At 48.8% G+C, this 20,827-nt stretch overlaps 1 protein-coding gene across 1 annotated transcript in view; it reads left to right on the top strand.

Annotated features, from left to right (window-relative positions):
* LOC124150117 (high affinity cAMP-specific and IBMX-insensitive 3',5'-cyclic phosphodiesterase 8B-like) overlaps positions 1-20,827 on the top strand; it is a 263,092-nt gene that overhangs the window by 17,469 nt on the left and 224,796 nt on the right. The window contains exon 2 of the mRNA XM_048392389.1: positions 14,101-14,261. Within this exon, the coding sequence (XP_048248346.1) occupies positions 14,101-14,261 (161 nt within the window). The remainder of the gene's footprint in view (positions 1-14,100; positions 14,262-20,827) is intronic.

Below are 20,827 nucleotides of genomic sequence, written 5' to 3'. Positions count from 1 at the left end.
TGGTCGTTCGTACAAATCAGCTTTTGTCGTCAACAACAAGTTCATAAATGTGTCCAATTCATTCGAACGTTCGAGAGTGGCAGTTTCATTACAATTATTTAAAAAAAATCGAACTCACCCAGCTTTTCCAGCAAGGTTTAGTGCTTAATAAATAATGCTTTATCAACGATAAAGTCGCCATTCCTGGTGGCCAAAACAAAGATGGGGTACCGGTGGGGTGTGGGATGTGGTTTGGGGTGTGGGGTGTGGTGTGGTTGGAGGGGTGGGGGTACCTTAACATCCAACTGACTGACTGAAGGACATTGCCTGTCTCCAGTTGTGTTAGAATTTGATAAATTTCGTCTTTTTGACATTTTACTTTTTCCTCCATCTATAGATGTAAAATATAATCATATTCTGAGTCAGAGTATGCAAAGACCTTTCATTTGATATGTAACATGTCATAGTTGTGAGAAAGATTTAAATGTTCCCTAATTTTTACATTGCGGTACACGTGATTTGGCGGCCATATTGGATTTTAGTGGCTACCGGAAGTAACAAATATATTTCAAGGTGGCTCCTATCCCAAAACTAATCAGTATGGGGATTGAATCTGTGTGTCAAATTTTGTGCTTTTATCCACTTCAAATTTGGTTAAATCCCTTGACTAGTCGCCATACAAGGGAGATAACGATACTGAATGGAGATCGACCATTCGCTGGTTGTAACTTTGTCGATTATGTAACAGTAGAGTGACCATTTGAAGCTTGTTTCACTTTGCAGAAGCAGCGGGCATAGACTATCTCACTGTTAAATATCATGAAGTGCGAAAATTGAACGCAACGCGATATGATAATCAGAAAAGGCGTCATAATGTTGGAGTAGTGGATCCAGTATTGTTCATCGCGGTGACTTGTTGATGTGTTGGAATCTCTACTCTATCCTAGACGCAACAACCTACATGGATAAGTACAGGCAGCTGCAGGAGACCCAATCAACGATGCCATCGCCCAGTCTGTAATGTTAATGTAAGATGGTAAAACCTGTGCAAATAATGTGCACCCACCCGGCACCTTATTGAGACTAATGTGCACCTACCCGGCACCTTATTGCGGCTATTGCGCACCTATCCGGCACCTTATTGAGGCTAATGTGCACCTACCCGGCACCTCATTTAGGCTAATGCGCACCTACCCGGCACCTTATTGAGGCTAATGTGCACCTACCCGGCCCCTTATTGAGACTAATGTGCACCTACCCGGCCCCTTTTTGCGGCTAATGCGCACCTACCCGGCACCTTTTTGAGGCTAATGTGCACCTACCCGGCACCTAATTGAGGCTAATGTGCACCTACCCGGCCCCTTATTGAGACTAATGTGCACCTACCCGGCCCCTTTTTGAGGCTAATGTGCACCTACCCGGCACCTTATTAAGGCTAATGCGCACCTACCCGGCACCTTATTGAGGCTAATGTGCACCTACCCGGCCCCTTTTGGGGCTAATGTGCACCTACCCGGCACCTTATTGAGGCTAATGTGCACCTACCCGGCACCTTTTTGCGGCTAATGCGCACCTATCCGGCACCTTATTGCGGCTAATGCGCACCTACCCGGCACCTTATTGAGGCTAATGTGCACCTACCCGGCACCTCATTTAGACTAATGCGCACCTACCCGGCACCTTATTAAGGCTAATGTGCACCTACCCGGCACCTTATTGAGGCTAATGTGCACCTACCCGGCCCCTTTTTGAGGCTAATGCGCACCTACCCGGCACCTTATTGAGGCTAATGCGCACCTACCCGGCACCTTATTGCGGGTAATGCGCACCTATCCGGCACCTTATTGCGGCTAATGCGCACCTACCCGGCACCTTATTGAGGCTAATGTGCACCTACCCGGCCCCTTTTTGAGGCTAATGTGCACCTACCCGGCACCTTATTAAGGCTAATGCGCACCTACCCGGAACCTTATTGAGGCTAATTGTTCATAGGTTATCCTGTTTGGGGGAGATCCGATTCCCTGCATTGTGTGATAACTTCTCCACTGTTAAGGTGTTGAGATCGGGACCCGGGTATTATTGGATAGATTCTTTTTGCATACAGAACGTGTTTGCTAATTGTACAACCCAGTGCCCGAGATAATAAAAACGCAACTATTAGTCCATTGCTTGTTCCTAACATGCTAAGTATTTCCCCTCTGGTATTTGGTATAGAGGGGTGGTGGGGTTGCCGAGGGGTTAAAGCTTCCGCTCGTCGCACTGAAGACCCAGGTTCCATTCTCCACGTGGCCACAATGTGTTAAGTCCATTTTGTAATGTACCCCCAGTGGTGTGACTGGAATATTGCTGCACGTAGAGTTAATACCGCCTCCATTCACAACAGTTCTTGATTTGTCTGTACAAAGAACGAACCCATGTGAACTAATAGCTTTTGTCTATAACGTATGATTCGGGAGAGAAAAGATAAGAATGTAACTCGGAAAGAACTCTTGTAAAGAACGGCACACACACATTGTCCAATGAGTTGGGTTCCCACCCTTTTGAAACAGTTGAAAGCAAGTGGATTGGTTGAGTAAATGCTATCACCATCAATAATAGCATCCTTTTCCGCCTCAGCAAAATGCAGAAGTTAATTTGTGGTGTCTGTTAAGTATGGCCTTGTGCCCAAATGGGAATATGTTTCGTGACCTTCACCCTAGCCGCGTGTTTAGATGTATCCAGCCATGCACTGTGTCATAAAACAAATGTTCTGCCCCCCTGTGGATGTCTTGCATGTCATCCCTCACTTCCGCTCTCAGCAAAGAACGATTGGATCTTTCTTCTCTGACAACATTCATTCATTCAGACTCCACTCAGTGGACTCCTTGTTGTTAACGATGCACATCTGCCAGAATAGACTGTAAGAGTATGTCAGGTATCACGCATGGAACAAGGCATCATTACAGGTAGGTGCGTCTAGCGTTATCTATAGGAGTCTTTATAAGTAGGTTCCTCTAGTCTCATGTAAAGGTGACAACGAATAAAAGAAGTTGCTATCCATAAATATGTCTTTTATTCAGGTTTTTCAAGCGTTATCTATAGGTGTCACTACAGGTAGACCTCTCTAGCGTTATGTATAGGCGTCATTACAGGTAGGGGTCTCTAGCGTTATGTATAGGCGTCATTATGGATAGGTGTTCTAGCGTTATGTATGGGCGTCATTACAGGTAGGGGTCTCTAGCGTTATGTATAGGCGTCATTACAGGTAGGGGTCACATGCGTTATGTTTAGGCGTCATTACAGGTAGGTGTTCTAGCGTTAGGTATAGGCGTCATTACAGGTAGGTGTTCTAGCGTTATGTATAGGCGTCATTACAGGTTGGTGTTCTAGCGTTATGTATGGGCGTCATTACAGGTTGGTGTTCTAGCGTTATGTATGGGCGTCATTACAGGTAGGGGTTCTAGCCTTATCTATAGGCGTCATTACAGGTTGGTGTTCTAGCGTTATGTATGGGCGTCATTACAGGTTGGTGTTCTAGCGTTATGTATGGGCGTCATTACAGGTAGGGGTTCTAGCCTTATCTATAGGCGTCATTACAGGTAGGGGTTCTAGCGTTATGTATAGGCGTCATTACAGGTAGGTGTTCTAGCGTTATGTATGGGCGACATTACAGGTAGGGGTTCTAGCCTTATCTATAGGCATCATTACAGGTAGGGGTCTCAAGCGTTATGTATAGGCGTCATTACAGGTAGGTGTTCTAGCGTTATGTATAGGCGTCATTACAGGTAGGGGTTCTGGCATTATGTATAGGCGTCATTACAGGTAGGTGTTCTAGCGTTATGAAAAGGCGTCATTACAGGTAGGTGTTCTAGCCTTATGTATAGGCGTCATTACAGGTAGGGGTCTCTAGCGTTATGTATAGGTTCCCCCTATGTCCAGGTACTCTTGTCCCAAGGCGGTCCCTCCCCATGTCCAGGTACTCGTTTCCCATGGCTGTTCCCCCTATGTCCAGGTACTCGTGTCCCGTGGCGGTTCCCCCTATGTCCAGGTACTCGTGTCCCGTGGCGGTTCCTCTCTATGTCCAGGTACTCGTGTCCCATGGCAGTTCCTCTCTATGTCCAGGTACTCGTGTCCCATGGCGGTTCCTCTCTATGTCCAGGTACTCGTGTCCCATGGCGGTTCCCCCTATGTCAAGGTACCCGTGTCCCATGGCGGTTTCTCCCCATGTCCAGGTACTAGTGTCCCGTGGCGGTTCCCCCTATGTCCAGGTACTCGTGTCCCATGGCAGTTCCTCCCAATGTCCAGGTACTCGTGTCCCATGACGGTTCCTCCCTATGTCCAGGCACTCGTGCCCCATGGCTGCTACTCCCTATGTCCAGGTACTCGTGTCCCGTGGCGGTTCCCCCTATGTCCAGGTACTCGTGTCCCATGACGGTTCCTCCCTATGTCCAGGTACTCGTGCCCCATGGCTGCTACCCCCTATGTCCAGGTACTCGTGTCCCATGGCTGCTACCCCCTATGTCCAGGTACTCGTGTCCCGTGGCGGTTCCCCCTATGTCCAGGTACTCGTGTCCCATGGCAGTTCCTCCCTATGTCCAGGTACTCGTGTCCCATGACGGTTCCTCCCTATGTCTAGGTACTCGTGTCCCATGGCTGCTACCCCCTATGTCCAGGTACTCGTGCCCCATGGCTGCTACCCCCTATGTCCAGGTACTCGTGTCCCGTGGCGGTTCCCCCTATGTCCAGGTACTTGTGTCCCATGGCAGTTCCTCCCTATGTCCAGGTACTCGTGTCCCATGACGGTTCCTCCCTATGTCCAGGTACTCGTGTCCCATGACGGTTCCTCCCTATGTCCAGGTACTCGTGTCCCATGGCGGTTCCCCCTATGTCCAGGTACTCGTGTCCCATGGCTGCTACCCCCTATGTCCAGGTACTCGTGTCCCATGGCGGTTCCCCCTATGTCCAGGTACTCGTGTCCCATGGCAGTTCCTCCCTATGTCCAGGTACTCGTGTCCCATGACGGTTCCTCCCTATGTCCAGGTACTCGTGTCCCATGGCTGCTACCCCCTATGTCCAGGTACTCGTGTCCCATGGCTGCTACCCCCTATGTCCAGGTACTCGTGTCCCATGGCTGCTACCCCCTATGTCCAGGTACTCGTGTCCTATGGCGGTTCCCCCTATGTCCAGGTACTCGTGTCCCATGGCAGTTCCTCCCTATGTCCAGGTACTCGTGTCCCATGGCTGCTTCCCCCTATGTCCAGGTACTCGTGTCCCATGGCTGCTACCCCCTATGTCCAGGTACTCGTGTCCTATGGCGGTTCCCCCTATGTCCAGGTACTCGTGTCCCATGGCAGTTCCTCCCTATGTCCAGGTACTCGTGTCCCATGGCTGCTAACCCCTATGTCCAGGTACTCGTGTCATATGGCGGTTCCCCCTATGTCCAGGTACTCGTGTCCTATGGCGGTTCCCCCTATGTCCAGGTACTCGTGTCCTATGGCGGTTCCCCCTATGTCCAGGTACTCGTGTCCCGTGGCGGTTCACCCTATGTCCAGGTACTCGTGTCCCATGACGGTTCCTCCCTATGTCCAGGTACTCGTGTCCTATGGCGGTTCCTCCCTATGTCCAGGTACTCGTGTCCCATGACGGTTCCTCCCTATGTCCAGGTACTCGTGTCCTATGGCGGTTCCCCCTATGTCCAGGTACTCGTGTCCCATGACGGTTCCTCCCTATGTCCAAGTACTCGTGCCCCATGGCTGCTACCCCCTATGTCCAGGTACTCGTGTCCTATGGCGGTTCCCCCTATGTCCAGGTACTCGTGTCCCATGGCAGTTCCTCCCTATGTCCAGGTACTCGTGTCCCATGACGGTTCCTCCCTATGTCTAGGTACTCGTGTCCCATGGCTGCTACCCCCTATGTCCAGGTACTCGTGCCCCATGGCTGCTACCCTCTATGTCCAGGTACTCGTGTCCCGTGGCGGTTCCCCCTATGTCCAGGTACTTGTGTCCCATGGCAGTTCCTCCCTATGTCCAGGTACTCGTGTCCCATGACGGTTCCTCCCTATGTCTAGGTACTCGTGTCCCATGACGGTTCCTCCCTATGTCCAGGTACTCGTGTCCCATGGCGGTTCCCCCTATGTCCAGGTACTCGTGTCCCATGGCTGCTACCCCCTATGTCCAGGTACTCGTGTCCCATGGCGGTTCCCCCTATGTCCAGGTACTCGTGTCCCATGGCAGTTCCTCCCTATGTCCAGGTACTCGTGACCCATGACGGTTCCTCCCTATGTCCAGGTACTCGTGTCCCATGGCTGCTACCCCCTATGTCCAGGTACTCGTGTCCCATGGCTGCTATCCCCTATGTCCAGGTACTCGTGTCCCATGGCTGCTACCCCCTATGTCCAGGTACTCGTGTCCCATGGCGGTTCCCCCTATGTCCAGGTACCCGTGTCCCATGGCGGTTTCTCCCCATGTCCAGGTACTAGTGTCCCGTGGCGGTTCCCCCTATGTCCAGGTACTCGTGTCCCATGGCAGTTCCTCCCAATGTCCAGGTACTCGTGTCCCATGACGGTTCCTCCCTATGTCCAGGCACTCGTGCCCCATGGCTGCTACTCCCTATGTCCAGGTACTCGTGTCCCGTGGCGGTTCCCCCTATGTCCAGGTACTCGTGTCCCATGACGGTTCCTCCCTATGTCCAGGTACTCGTGCCCCATGGCTGCTACCCCCTATGTCCAGGTACTCGTGTCCCATGGCTGCTACCCCCTATGTCCAGGTACTCGTGTCCCGTGGCGGTTCCCCCTATGTCCAGGTACTCGTGTCCCATGGCAGTTCCTCCCTATGTCCAGGTACTCGTGTCCCATGACGGTTCCTCCCTATGTCTAGGTACTCGTGTCCCATGGCTGCTACCCCCTATGTCCAGGTACTCGTGCCCCATGGCTGCTACCCCCTATGTCCAGGTACTCGTGTCCCGTGGCGGTTCCCCCTATGTCCAGGTACTTGTGTCCCATGGCAGTTCCTCCCTATGTCCAGGTACTCGTGTCCCATGACGGTTCCTCCCTATGTCCAGGTACTCGTGTCCCATGACGGTTCCTCCCTATGTCCAGGTACTCGTGTCCCATGGCGGTTCCCCCTATGTCCAGGTACTCGTGTCCCATGGCTGCTACCCCCTATGTCCAGGTACTCGTGTCCCATGGCGGTTCCCCCTATGTCCAGGTACTCGTGTCCCATGGCAGTTCCTCCCTATGTCCAGGTACTCGTGTCCCATGACGGTTCCTCCCTATGTCCAGGTACTCGTGTCCCATGGCTGCTACCCCCTATGTCCAGGTACTCGTGTCCCATGGCTGCTACCCCCTATGTCCAGGTACTCGTGTCCCATGGCTGCTACCCCCTATGTCCAGGTACTCGTGTCCTATGGCGGTTCCCCCTATGTCCAGGTACTCGTGTCCCATGGCAGTTCCTCCCTATGTCCAGGTACTCGTGTCCCATGGCTGCTTCCCCCTATGTCCAGGTACTCGTGTCCCATGGCTGCTACCCCCTATGTCCAGGTACTCGTGTCCTATGGCGGTTCCCCCTATGTCCAGGTACTCGTGTCCCATGGCAGTTCCTCCCTATGTCCAGGTACTCGTGTCCCATGGCAGTTGCTCCCTATGTCCAGGTACTCGTGTCCCATGGCTGCTAACCCCTATGTCCAGGTACTCGTGTCATATGGCGGTTCCCCCTATGTCCAGGTACTCGTGTCCTATGGCGGTTCCCCCTATGTCCAGGTACTCGTGTCCTATGGCGGTTCCCCCTATGTCCAGGTACTCGTGTCCCGTGGCGGTTCACCCTATGTCCAGGTACTCGTGTCCCATGACGGTTCCTCCCTATGTCCAGGTACTCGTGTCCTATGGCGGTTCCTCCCTATGTCCAGGTACTCGTGTCCCATGACGGTTCCTCCCTATGTCCAGGTACTCGTGTCCTATGGCGGTTCCCCCTATGTCCAGGTACTCGTGTCCCATGACGGTTCCTCCCTATGTCCAAGTACTCGTGCCCCATGGCTGCTACCCCCTATGTCCAGGTACTCGTGTCCTATGGCGGTTCCCCCTATGTCCAGGTACTCGTGTCCCATGGCAGTTCCTCCCTATGTCCAGGTACTCGTGTCCCATGACGGTTCCTCCCTATGTCTAGGTACTCGTGTCCCATGGCTGCTACCCCCTTTGTCCAGGTACTCGTGCCCCATGGCTGCTACCCCCTATGTCCAGGTACTCGTGTCCCGTGGCGGTTCCCCCTATGTCCAGGTACTTGTGTCCCATGGCAGTTCCTCCCTATGTCCAGGTACTCGTGTCCCATGGCGGTTCCCCCTATGTCCAGGTACACGTGTCCCATGGCGGTTCCTCCCTATGTCCAGGTACTCGTGTCCCATGGCGGTTCCTCCCTATGTCCAGGTACTCGTGTCCCATGACGGTTCCCCCTATGTCCAGGTACTCGTGTCCTATGGCGGTTCCCCCTATGTCCAGGTACACGTGTCCCATGGCGGTTCCTCCCTATGTCCAGGTACTCGTGTCCTATGGCGGTTCCCCCTATGTCCAGGTACTCGTGTCCCATGGCTGCTAACCCCTATGTCCAGGTACTCGTGTCCTATGGCGGTTCCCCCTATGTCCAGGTACTCGTGTCCCAAGGCTGCTAACCCCTATGTCCAGGTACTCGTGTCCTATGGCGGTTCCCCCTATGTCCAGGTACTCGTGTCCCATGGCTGCTAACCCCTATGTCCAGGTACTCGTGTCCCATGGCGGTTCCCCCTATGTCCAGGTACCCGTGTCCCATGGCGGTTCCTCCCTATGTCCAGGTACTCGTGTCCTATGGCGGTTCCCCCTATGTCCAGGTACACGTGTCCCATGGCGGTTCCTCCCTATGTCCAGGTACTCGTGTCCCATGGTGGTTCCTCCCTATGTCCAGGTACTCGTGTCCCATGACGGTTCCCCCTATGTCCAGGTACTCGTGTCCTATGGCGGTTCCCCCTATGTCCAGGTACACGTGTCCCATGGCGGTTCCTCCCTATGTCCAGGTACTCGTGTCCTATGGCGGTTCCCCCTATGTCCAGGTACTCGTGTCCCATGGCTGCTAACCCCTATGTCCAGGTACTCGTGTCCTATGGCGGTTCCCCCTATGTCCAGGTACTCGTGTCCTATGGCGGTTCCTCCCTATGTCCAGGTACTCGTGCCCCATGGCTGCTACCCCCTATGTCCAGGTACTCGTGTCCCATGGCTGCTACCCCCTATGTCCAGGTACTCGTGTCCCGTGGCGGTTCCCCCTATGTCCAGGTACTCGTGTCCCATGGCAGTTCCTCCCTATGTCCAGGTACTCGTGTCCCATGACGGTTCCCCCTATGTCCAGGTACTCGTGTCCCATGGCGGTTCCCCCTATGTCCAGGTACTCGTGTCCTATGGCGGTTCCCCCTATGTCCAGGTACACGTGTCCCATGGCGGTTCCTCCCTATGTCCAGGTACTCGTGTCCCATGACGGTTCCCCCTATGTCCAGGTACTCGTGTCCTATGGCGGTTCCCCCTATGTCCAGGTACACGTGTCCTATGGCGGTTCCCCCTATGTCCAGGTACACGTGTCCCATGACGGTTCCCCCTATGTCCAGGTACTCGTGTCCTATGGCGGTTCCTCCCTATGTCCAGGTACTCGTGTCCCATGACGGTTCCCCCTATGTCCAGGTACACGTGTCCCATGACAGTTCCCCCTATGTCCAGGTACTCGTGTCCTATGGCGGTTCCTCCCTATGTCCAGGTACTTGTGTCCCATGACGGTTCCTCCCTATGTCCAGGTACACGTGTCCCATGACGGTTCCCCCTATGTCCAGGTACTCGTGTCCTATTGCGGTTCCCCCTATGTCCAGGTACACGTGTCCCGTGGCGGTTCCCCCTATGTCCAGGTACACGTGTCCTATTGCGGTTCCCCCTATGTCCAGGTACTCGTGTCCTATGGCGGTTCCCCCTATGTCCAGGTACACGTGTCCTATGGCGGTTCCCCCTTTGTCCAGGTACACGTGTCCTATGGCGGTTCCCCCTATGTCCAGGTACTCGTGTCCCGTGGCGGTTCCCCCTATGTCCAGGTACTCGTGTCCTATGGCGGTTCCCCCTATGTCCAGGTACTCGTGTCCCGTGGCGGTTCCCCCTATGTCCAGGTACTCGTGTCCCATGACGGTTCCTCCCTATGTCCAGGTACTCGTGCCCCATGGCTGCTACCCCCTATGTCCAGGTACTCGTGCCCCATGGCTGCTACCCCCTATGTCCAGGTACTCGTGTCCCGTGGCGGTTCCCCCTATGTCCAGGTACTCGTGTCCCATGGCAGTTCCTCCCTATGTCCAGGTACTCGTGTCCCATGACGGTTCCTCCCTATGTCTAGGTACTCGTGTCCCATGGCTGCTACCCCCTATGTCCAGGTACTCGTGCCCCATGGCTGCTACCCCCTATGTCCAGGTACTCGTGTCCCGTGGCAGTTCCTCCCTATGTCTAGGTACTCGTGTCCCATGACGGTTCCTCCCTATGTCCAGGTACTCGTGTCCCATGGCGGTTCCCCCTATGTCCAGGTACTCGTGTCCCATGGCTGCTACCCCCTATGTCCAGGTACTCGTGTCCCATGGCGGTTCCCCCTATGTCCAGGTACTCGTGTCCCATGGCAGTTCCTCCCTATGTCCAGGTACTCGTGTCCCATGACGGTTCCTCCCTATGTCCAGGTACTCGTGTCCCATGGCTGCTACCCCCTTTGTCCAGGTACTCGTGTCCCATGGCTGCTACCCCCTATGTCCAGGTACTCGTGTCCCATGGCTGCTACCCCCTATGTCCAGGTACTCGTGTCCTATGGCGGTTCCCCCTATGTCCAGGTACTCGTGTCCCATGGCAGTTCCTCCCTATGTCCAGGTACTCGTGTCCCATGGCTGCTAACCCCTATGTCCAGGTACTCGTGTCCTATGGCGGTTCCCCCTATGTCCAGGTACTCGTGTCCTATGGCGGTTCCCCCTATGTCCAGGTACACGTGTCCTATGGCGGTTCCCCCTATGTCCAGGTACTCGTGTCCTATGGCGGTTCCCCCTATGTCCAGGTACTCGTGTCCTATGGCGGTTCCCCCTATGTCCAGGTACTCGTGTCCTATGGCGGTTCCCCCTATGTCCAGGTACTCGTGTCCTATGGCGGTTCCCCCTATGTCCAGGTACACGTGTCCTATGGCGGTTCCCCCTATGTCCAGGTACTCGTGTCCCATGGCGGTTCCCCCTATGTCCAGGTACACGTGTCCTATGGCGGTTCCCCCTATGTCCAGGTACTCGTGTCCCATGACGGTTCCTCCCTATGTCCAGGTACTCGTGTCCCATGGCTGCTACCCCCTATGTCCAGGTACTCGTGTCCCATGACGGTTCCTCCCTATGTCCAGGTACACGTGTCCCATGGCTGCTACCCCCTATGTCCAGGTACTCGTGTCCCATGGCTGCTAACCCCTATGTCCAGGTACTCGTGTCCTATGGCGGTTCCCCCTATGTCCAGGTACTCGTGTCCTATGGCGGTTCCCCCTATGTCCAGGTACACGTGTCCTATGGCGGTTCCCCCTATGTCCAGGTACACGTGTCCTATGGCGGTTCCCCCTATGTCCAGGTACTCGTGTCCCATGGCAGTTCCTCCCTATGTCCAGGTACTCGTGTCCCATGGCTGCTAACCCCTATGTCCAGGTACTCGTGTCCTATGGCGGTTCCCCCTATGTCCAGGTACACGTGTCCTATGGCGGTTCCCCCTATGTCCAGGTACACGTGTCCTATGGCTGCTACTCCCTATGTCCAGGTACTCGTGTCCTATGGCGGTTCCCCCTATGTCCAGGTACTCGTGTCCTATGGCGGTTCCCCCTATGTCCAGGTACTCGTGTCCTATGGCGGTTCCCCCTATGTCCAGGTACACGTGTCCTATGGCTGCTACCCCCTATGTCCAGGTACTCGTGTCCTATGGCGGTTCCCCCTATGTCCAGGTACACGTGTCCTATGGCGGTTCCCCCTATGTCCAGGTACACGTGTCCCATGGCTGCTAACCCCTATGTCCAGGTACTCGTGTCCTATGGCGGTTCCCCCTATGTCCAGGTACACGTGTCCTATGGCGGTTCCCCCTATGTCCAGGTACACGTGTCCTATGGCGGTTCCCCCTATGTCCAGGTACACGTGTCCTATGGCGGTTCCCCCTATGTCCAGGTACACGTGTCCTATGGCGGTTCCCCCCATGTCCAGGTACACGTGTCCTATGGTGGTCCCCCCTATGTCCAGGTACACGTGTCCTATGGCGGTTCCCCCTATGTCCAGGTACACGTGTCCTATGGCGGTTCCCCACTGTTTCGAAGTACTCGGCTCACAAGCGAGCGCATCTAGCATCCAAACCCACGACCTCCGGATCCTGGCAAGACTATCAGACGCGACCTCTTATTCGAGTAGTGGTGCTTTAACCGTAGACAAATGGGCAATTCGTGTCTGTCCATTGCTTCGCACAACAGCAATAAATAAAAATAGGCTGATGCTTTTAAACATTACATCGACATTTGCGCTGACGACAGCGACAGTATAGATTATCTTCACTTATTTCCAAAGATTATATATTATTTGTTTGTTGTTTAACGCTGCAATATTCCAGCTATATGACGGCGGTCTGTAACTAATCATGCCTGGACCAGCCAAACTAGTGATTGATATCATGAGCATCGATCCACGCAATTGGGATACGATGACATGTATCAACCAAGTCAGCGAGCCTGACCACCCGATCCCGTTAGTCTCTTCTTACGATGAACACAATCACCTATAACGGCAAGCATGGATTGCTGAAGACCTATTCTATCCCGAATTTTCACGGGTCTATTTCCAAAGAGATAACGAAGCATTGAGTTTACTCATCAACAAGAACGATGATTATGAAGAGCTCAGCGTTTACAATACCTGTGTCTAGGTGAGCTCGTACTGACGTCATCGGACGACAGTAACGTTTGCGACGGCGACCACTCGATTTAAAAAATATGACGAGGTCATTCCCCTTTCAGCACCCTAGGTCAGGAAAATGGTCACGTGGTTTGCAATACGTGACTTGTCGTGACTCTGTCCGGGTAACTGTATATATGTGCACGCACTCTGCTTCCTTGAAAGTGACGAGGTGGCTAAGACCCATGACTAATACGGCTGATGTCAGTCTTGTCCTTGACACAACTTATTTCCATAACTAAAGAAGACTTGACTCTTCACACGATGAGACGTTGTGTTGTTTGCTGATACGCCGATGATCTTTATTCAAAAGTAAACACTTTTCACAAACGAGCGCGCAATATACCGTTAGTTTATCTAGTCGGTGATTAGAGTTATCACGTCCAAAGGGATCATCCCAAACAATATTTAAATTTTCTTTATTGATCAACATCTAACTTCACTATATTTATGCGATATGTGTTGAAAGTAATAGGTAGGTATTTTTGCTAAATGCATATGGATTTCATAAGTGATCATTTGAAAATAATCTACGCAACAGATTTGGTATTAAAAATATTCGACGAATAATTGTTGATACGGCCCCAACACAATCAGTTAATATATCGCCCTGCCTTCTAACAAGCCGAGGTACCAACTTTAACAGTGACCATAGAGCTGCTTCCCCTACACAGCCAGTGGGCACTTCACAACTTACCAGAAGAAACTGACCGGTGACGGTGATACGTCTCGGGAGCTCACTACGTCAGGCTCGACGTGCGGCGAATAGCCGTACAAGTGTCACGTGGATTGCCGTGAGTCGCGAGCTCACAAAGCCCTCTGACTGTCATTCAAACTGGATCGATCATACCAGGTATTTGAGCGTGCGGCAATTGTGCCCCTCTAACACCATAGGGGTACTATCGTGTGCTTGTTACTGGCTTAGTGTGTACTTCATGTGATTGTCTACCTGCTAGCTACATTTACCTGTCTATCGCAGGTATCAGTGAAATATTTGTCGACTATGGAGCGGACCTTCACTTAACTTGTACTGGAGTAGAGTGTACTGTACATTCCTCTCGTTGGACAAATAGAAGTCTTTTTTAACTGGATTTTTCTCTCGTCATCCGATATACCTGGACACTGTTTGGAGTCGTGTTACCTGTGGCGTTCTGTTAATTACAGGTGAGAGGGGAGATGTGAAAAGACTGCATCAAGGTACACAGTGCACAAACAGGAAGCGTTCTTACTCTTCTCACCTGAAATCAGTTACCATGGAAACCGTAATTGAAGAAAATGAGGATCTGTCAACTCCACCCAAAGTGAATGGGACGTTACCAAAAAAGGTAGGTGGATGTTAAGTGTCAACATAGTGTCATATTTTCTCTTTCAGCTTGGCGCCGAATGTTGTGCCTAGTCTTGTCTATCTTAATCTAAAATGTCACTTCTAAATAAAAGGGGAGGTATTTTACTCACACTGGTCTTCCTGCGCGTTGTTGACAATAGATGACACACATTTCCTCGTCGTCATTCCTTTTCCATCCGGAGGGTGTACATTTCGTGGTGTAATATACATCTCATGTCATGGCTTATGTAAACAACGGCGAAATGTAGTACAGCCGTCATTCAACGCGTGTTGTGTGAGTGTTGTTGCCTGCAATATTTCAAAATGACATTAAAACCGTATTGCTGTCGTGGAATCAAATGTCCCATGTGTTAAACAAAACACTCAGCAGTATCATAACTCTCAGCGGAGACTGGTGATTGTCTGATCTGCATTATCCTATACACAAACATGCCATATTCATTTTGTAACAACGTCATACATTATGCTTGTGTCACCAATCGTGATACGACTTGTATATAACATCACTCAGGAATTCAAGTGTTGTCAATGTCAACTAAAAGTAGGCTTTGTACCGCGTTACATCGAGCGGACTTTACGCATATTTCAGTACCGACATGTCAATATCGCTAGTCACATAGGCCCATTATAACACTCGTTAGTCTACACGGCAACTGTCGTGCTTACGTCAGTTGTACAGATCCAGTTATACACGCGTGGTATAGTGTAAATACTGAATATATTATGACACTTATCATCTTTGGGTCAAAGGTATTCATATTGTCAACTTATCTACATGCATTCATAAAGGGCAGTGTACCAAAGAAATACGCACATACCATGTGCATTATTAATACACATGCACTTTTCATGTTATTCTTTGGAAAATAGGGGCGGTCGGGTAGCCTAGTGGTTAAAGCGTTCGCTCGTCACGCCGAAGACCCGAGTTCGATTCCCGACATGGGTACAATGTGTCAAGCCCATTTCTGGTGTCCCCCGCCGTGATATTGCTGGAATATTGCTAAAAGCGGCGTAAAACCAAACTCACTCACTCACTCACTTTGGAAAATAATATCATTTGATGTGACCACACAACGTCGACGTGCCACATAACGTATGTTGTTACAGTTTCATCAGCAACATACATTACATACAAACTTGAAATACATATCGGTGTGTAGGTGTTGAGTTCGTCTTTATTTTATCAAACTTAGGGGATATTTGTTGCTGTAACTTTAGAGATGAAGGTCTGTCATCTTATAAATATTGCTGACAAAGCAAATTATAGATATCGACTGATTCCTATCTCCGCCTTTATCATACGTACCGTGAAACCACTTGTCGATTGTCTTGTGATTGATTACGTCAATAACATGTTTGACGTAGTCACGTAAGAATGCCGTGACGACATGATGGCAGCATTCATGGGCAGAACAGTTTTCTATATTCCTTCATTTCTCCACTCTTCATAATTGATAGACAAGCATTAGTTATTACGGGCCCAAGGCCCAGTACCTGGGGTAACGATGACTTCAGTAGCATAAGGACAAGGGAGGCACATATGTGTGGTCAAGGTCAATGACCTGATCCCTCCCGCTATCTGAAGCACTCTGTGTATTCATAATATATTTATTTCATACGTCATAGTTCTTATTTGATTGTATACCTCGTTGATAGTCCTGTTATGTACTAAATCTTGTTGTAAATCGTTATTTCGATCACTTTGAGACTCAAATATGCATAAAGGTATTTCACCTTTCCGCCTTCCTTTACGACCAGGTAAACAAATAGTCGTGTCACAGGTGTCAATTCCAAAGTAAGAATATTGGTTTCCTTGTGTGGCCAAACACAAAACTATACAATATTTTATTTGTCGCGTCCGTTGTCATCCCCGCATACAATGCATTAATTCCCACAGGGTGGAGCCGCTCTCTCGCTGAGTGTTATATGTATATGCAGGTATATGTGATCACACCAACGTGTATATAGACCGATACGTATTTAACCTACTTGTTATTAGGGCCCTATTGATTAGCGCAAAGGAATCAGGTTGGCTAGGCTCGGCACGAAACGTATTTCGTGATGACTTGCGTAACTTATACATCTCAGAAACAGAAGGCGAAACTAATCGAGTTACTGGGCTAGGTGGCGTTAGGTGGTGGCTGCTTTGAAAGTGATCCTCATTGTACCCGTATGTGTTTCACGGTGAATCATGTACAGATCTGTGCAGGCAACGAGTGTCTGTTAATTGTCATGTCCTACCTATAGTATAAGACGCACATGTGTATGTCAGGTCAAGTATATTGTATTGTGTTTATCTGTACGTACAAAACTGGTCGTCAATCCGGACATCACAGTTGGTCGTCAATCCGGATATCATAGCTGGTCGTCAATCCGGACATCACAGTTGGTCGTCAATCCGGATATCATAGCTGGTCGTCAATATGGGTATCACTCACAGTTGGTCGTCAATCCGGATATCATAGCTGGTCGTCAATATGGGTATCACAGTTGGTAGTCAATCCGGATATCATAGCTGGTCGTCAATATGGGTATCACAGTTGGTCGTCAATCCGGATATCATAGCTGGTCGTCAATATGGGTATCACAGTTGGTCGTCAATCCGGATATCATAGCTGGTCGTCAATATGGGTATCTCTCACAGTTGGTCGTCAATCCGGATATCATAGCTGGTCGTCAATATGGGTATCACAGTTGGTCGTCAATCCGGATATCATGGCTGGTCGTCAATATGGGTATCACAGTTGGTCGTCAATCCGGATATCATAGCTGGTCGTCAATATGGGTATCACTCACAGTTGGTCGTCAATCCGGATATCATAGCTGGTCGTCAATATGGGTATCACTCACAGTTGGTCGTCAATCCGGATATCATAGCTGGTCGTCAATATGGGTATCACTCACAGTTGGTCGTCAATCCGGATATCATAGCTGGTCGTCAATCCGGACATCACAGTCGGTCGTCAATCCGGATATCATAGCTGGTCTTCAATATGGGTATCACTCACAGTCGGTCGTCAATCCGGATATCATAGCTGGTCGTCAATATGGGTATCACAGTTGGTCGTCAATCCGGATATCATAGCTGGTCGTTTGTATAGGTATCACAGCTGTATCACTGGTAATTCTTACAGAAGTGGTATGAGGAGGGAGGGAGAGAGGGGAGGAGGCTGGGGGTGGAATTGGCCTTAGGACTGTATCATATTTTGCCGACCGCCACCCCCCCTCCCCCCATCCCCCCTCAAAAATAGGAGATAAATCGGGGATTTTGTAACAGTTCCTTGTATCCGTTTGGTCGCTCTATCCGTATTCTACTGTATACTTTTTTTATTTGAACAAAATAGAACGGTGTCATTTTTTCATGCCTCCTCCATCCCCCATGTAGTTGTGAGCAGATTTAGCAACTCCTCCTTAGCTGTCTATTTTTTTCACGACCACCCCCTCTGCCCCAATAACCCCCTGCTTAATTTCACCCCAGCCCAACCCCTATAATACATTATAGGACCGTTATTTGTTTTTTTGAAGTCACAGTCGATTACCTTTCATAAATATCACTTGTTATTGAGCTCGTGGAATATGATCTAACTAAGCTCCTCACACAACCTTGTTAGAATGTGTTTCTCTGCCGTGTTAAACCAAATTAATACCATGCGGAATAGTTGTAGCAACATCCTGCGTTCAGTGCCCCACACATTGTGAGACATTCTCGCCAGAGAACGGTACAGTATTACCGTCAGAGAATATTTACGAATACGTAAATAATAGCGCGTCTCCTTGTAACAATTTATCTGTGCGGTCAGTATAAGATACTCATGATTATGAATTTATTGCTGATGCTATAGCGGGTTATGCCCGCTATCTCTGGCAGGACAGCTGGGTAGCTGACCATCTCATCAAGCGGATGTTTACGATGTGGAGGCGACGCATGGGGTCCGTCATCTTATCTCGCGTGTCGTAACGCCGTCGACAGAACCTACATGATATATATCGGGTATATCTACACATACAGCCTACAGCATATATCGTACATATCCACACTACAACTTAAAGCATCTATATCGGGTATGTCCATTCTACAACCTACAGAAGATATATCGGGTATATCAACGTTACAACCTACAGGATATATATCGGGTATATCCACAATTCAACCTACAAAATATATATCGGGTATATCCACAATACAGCCTTGAGAAAATATATCGGGTATATCAACAATGCAACATACAGGATATATATGGGGTATATCCACAATACAACCTGTAGAACATAAATCGGGTATATTCACAATACAAGCTACAGAACATATCGCTATATCCACAATACAACCTACAAAATATATATCGGGTATATTCACAATAAAAGCTACAGAACATATCGCTATATCATATATCGTGTCATATCAGCATGGCTCTTTACTCTTTATATAAACGATTTGCTTCATGAACTAAGCAATTCCGGTTGTGGACTATGTCTCCCATGGGGACGATGCCCAGGAATACTGTTAGCAGACGACACGACCTTGATCAGCTGTAACACAACAGGTCTTCAAATGCTCCTAAACGTTGCAGAAAATTATGGTAACAAGTGGCAGTTAAAATACAATTTGTTCAAAAGTGCTGTTCTAACTTTTGGATGTAGTAAAAAAATAGTGTCGCCTGAACATCTTTACATTGGTAAGATAAAATTACCTGTTCAAAAGGCAATTGTCTATGCGGGAGTGTACATAAGTACTGCTAAAACTTCGGTAGAAAGAACGAGGTTAGCATGTGAAAAACTCAGAAAATTGATAAATGTAAACCATGATTCTGGCCTGTACTTTGGTGGACTTAATCCTATAGCCGCCGTGCGCATCTGGCAACGAGTGATATTACCCTGTGGCTTATATGGATGTAATGTGTGGGGAAAACTATCATTAAAGGAATATGAAATGCTAGAAATCACTCAACGCTATTTCTGTAAGAAAATCCAGGGTTTTAATAAGCGTATGCCTAAAGAAATAGAGAGGTACACAATTGGTGTTATATCAGTACAAGGATACATTGATCAACAAAAGCTTTTGCTCCTTGGTAAGCTATGTAATTCAAACCTAATGTATATTTTCAAACAAATTTTTCTAGCCCGACTTGGACAGTTTAGATATAAAACAACACTAGTTAATAAGAACAAGTGGGACACGAAATCACTCATCTTTAGCATGCTACATCTTGTCTCCAAATATAATTTATCTGACGAGGTTAATGATTATATAATGTGTTCAAATTTCATCAAGAAACGATTATGGTCAAAACTGGTGAAAGAAAAGATTCACCTACACGAAAAACAATTACTAAACAATGCGTTTCTGAGCAGATTATCTCTGTCAAGATATCTAACAATACGATCTGGACGAGAACATAGATTATGGAAACTTGCTCTCGATAGACCAGAATATTTTACTTCCTTAGCTAGACTAGTTCGCTTAGGTTCAATGCCAATAGAATCAAAGGAATGTATTTGTGGAACAGTTGCGAATGATATAGTGAAACACGTTTTCATGTCATGTCAAAAGAATTTAGAAGAAAGAAATATCATATTTGATAAAATCATTGATTTGCTTGATGTTAAAATATTTGTGAGAATCTGGGCAGACGATGACACCTTTCTGACTTTTTTGCTTGGCGGGTTACCTGAACAACTTGAAGTAGAATTAGACTGCAATGTATGGGCAGAGAGCATGATAAATATTGGTGGTGCAGTAAAAAAGTGGGATGAAGTCATCCGAAGCTGCTTATACTAAACAATGTATGTATTGTAAACAAGTGTACATTTGTAAATAACACATGCTAATTGTCCATCTAATAACACAAATAATCAATACGATACATATGTATAATATTTTTTATGAACTACTTCTGACATATATGTAATATATATATGTATGTGTGTGTGCACATGTATACTATAGATGTTGTCCTTTCACTGTATACCTTGTACTCTTCATGAAATGGAGGAAATAAAGAAGATCTATCTATCTATCTATCTATCAACCTACAAAATATATATCGGGTATATTCACAATAAAAGCTACAGAACATATCGCTATATCCACAATACAACCTACAAAATATATATCGGGTATATTCACAATAAAAGCTACAGAACATATTGCTATATCCACAATACAACCTACAGAATATCGGTATATCCCCACAAACCAGTTACATTCGCTAATCCTTTGGCAGTCATAGGATATCCAAATATAACGTAAAAGCACCTGAAGGCTAAACCGTTGCAATATTTACTGTTTCAGTTTCATGCTATCTAGTTATATAACACAAAAGAAAACATTACAGGTCTGGGTTTATGTTCATGTCATTTCCTCGCGTATTTTGTTCAGGTCCATTATCATAATGTACTTGTCTCCATGGCCTCTTGTCACAAAGTGAGACTTGAGTCTGTCATACAGACCCTGAAACAAACATATCAAATACAGCCCAAGTAAGTCTATAAAAGTTGGCAAGTCTAGATTTCCTCAGTTTCTTAAAATGAGGGTCTCTGGGCTCC

The sequence above is a fragment of the Haliotis rufescens genome, unplaced genomic scaffold (assembly GCF_023055435.1).
Source record: "Haliotis rufescens isolate VD_foot unplaced genomic scaffold, xgHalRufe1.0.p SCAF_1, whole genome shotgun sequence".
NCBI classification, from domain to species: domain Eukaryota; kingdom Metazoa; phylum Mollusca; class Gastropoda; order Lepetellida; family Haliotidae; genus Haliotis; species Haliotis rufescens.
This window is presented reverse-complemented; position numbering and strand designations above follow the sequence as displayed.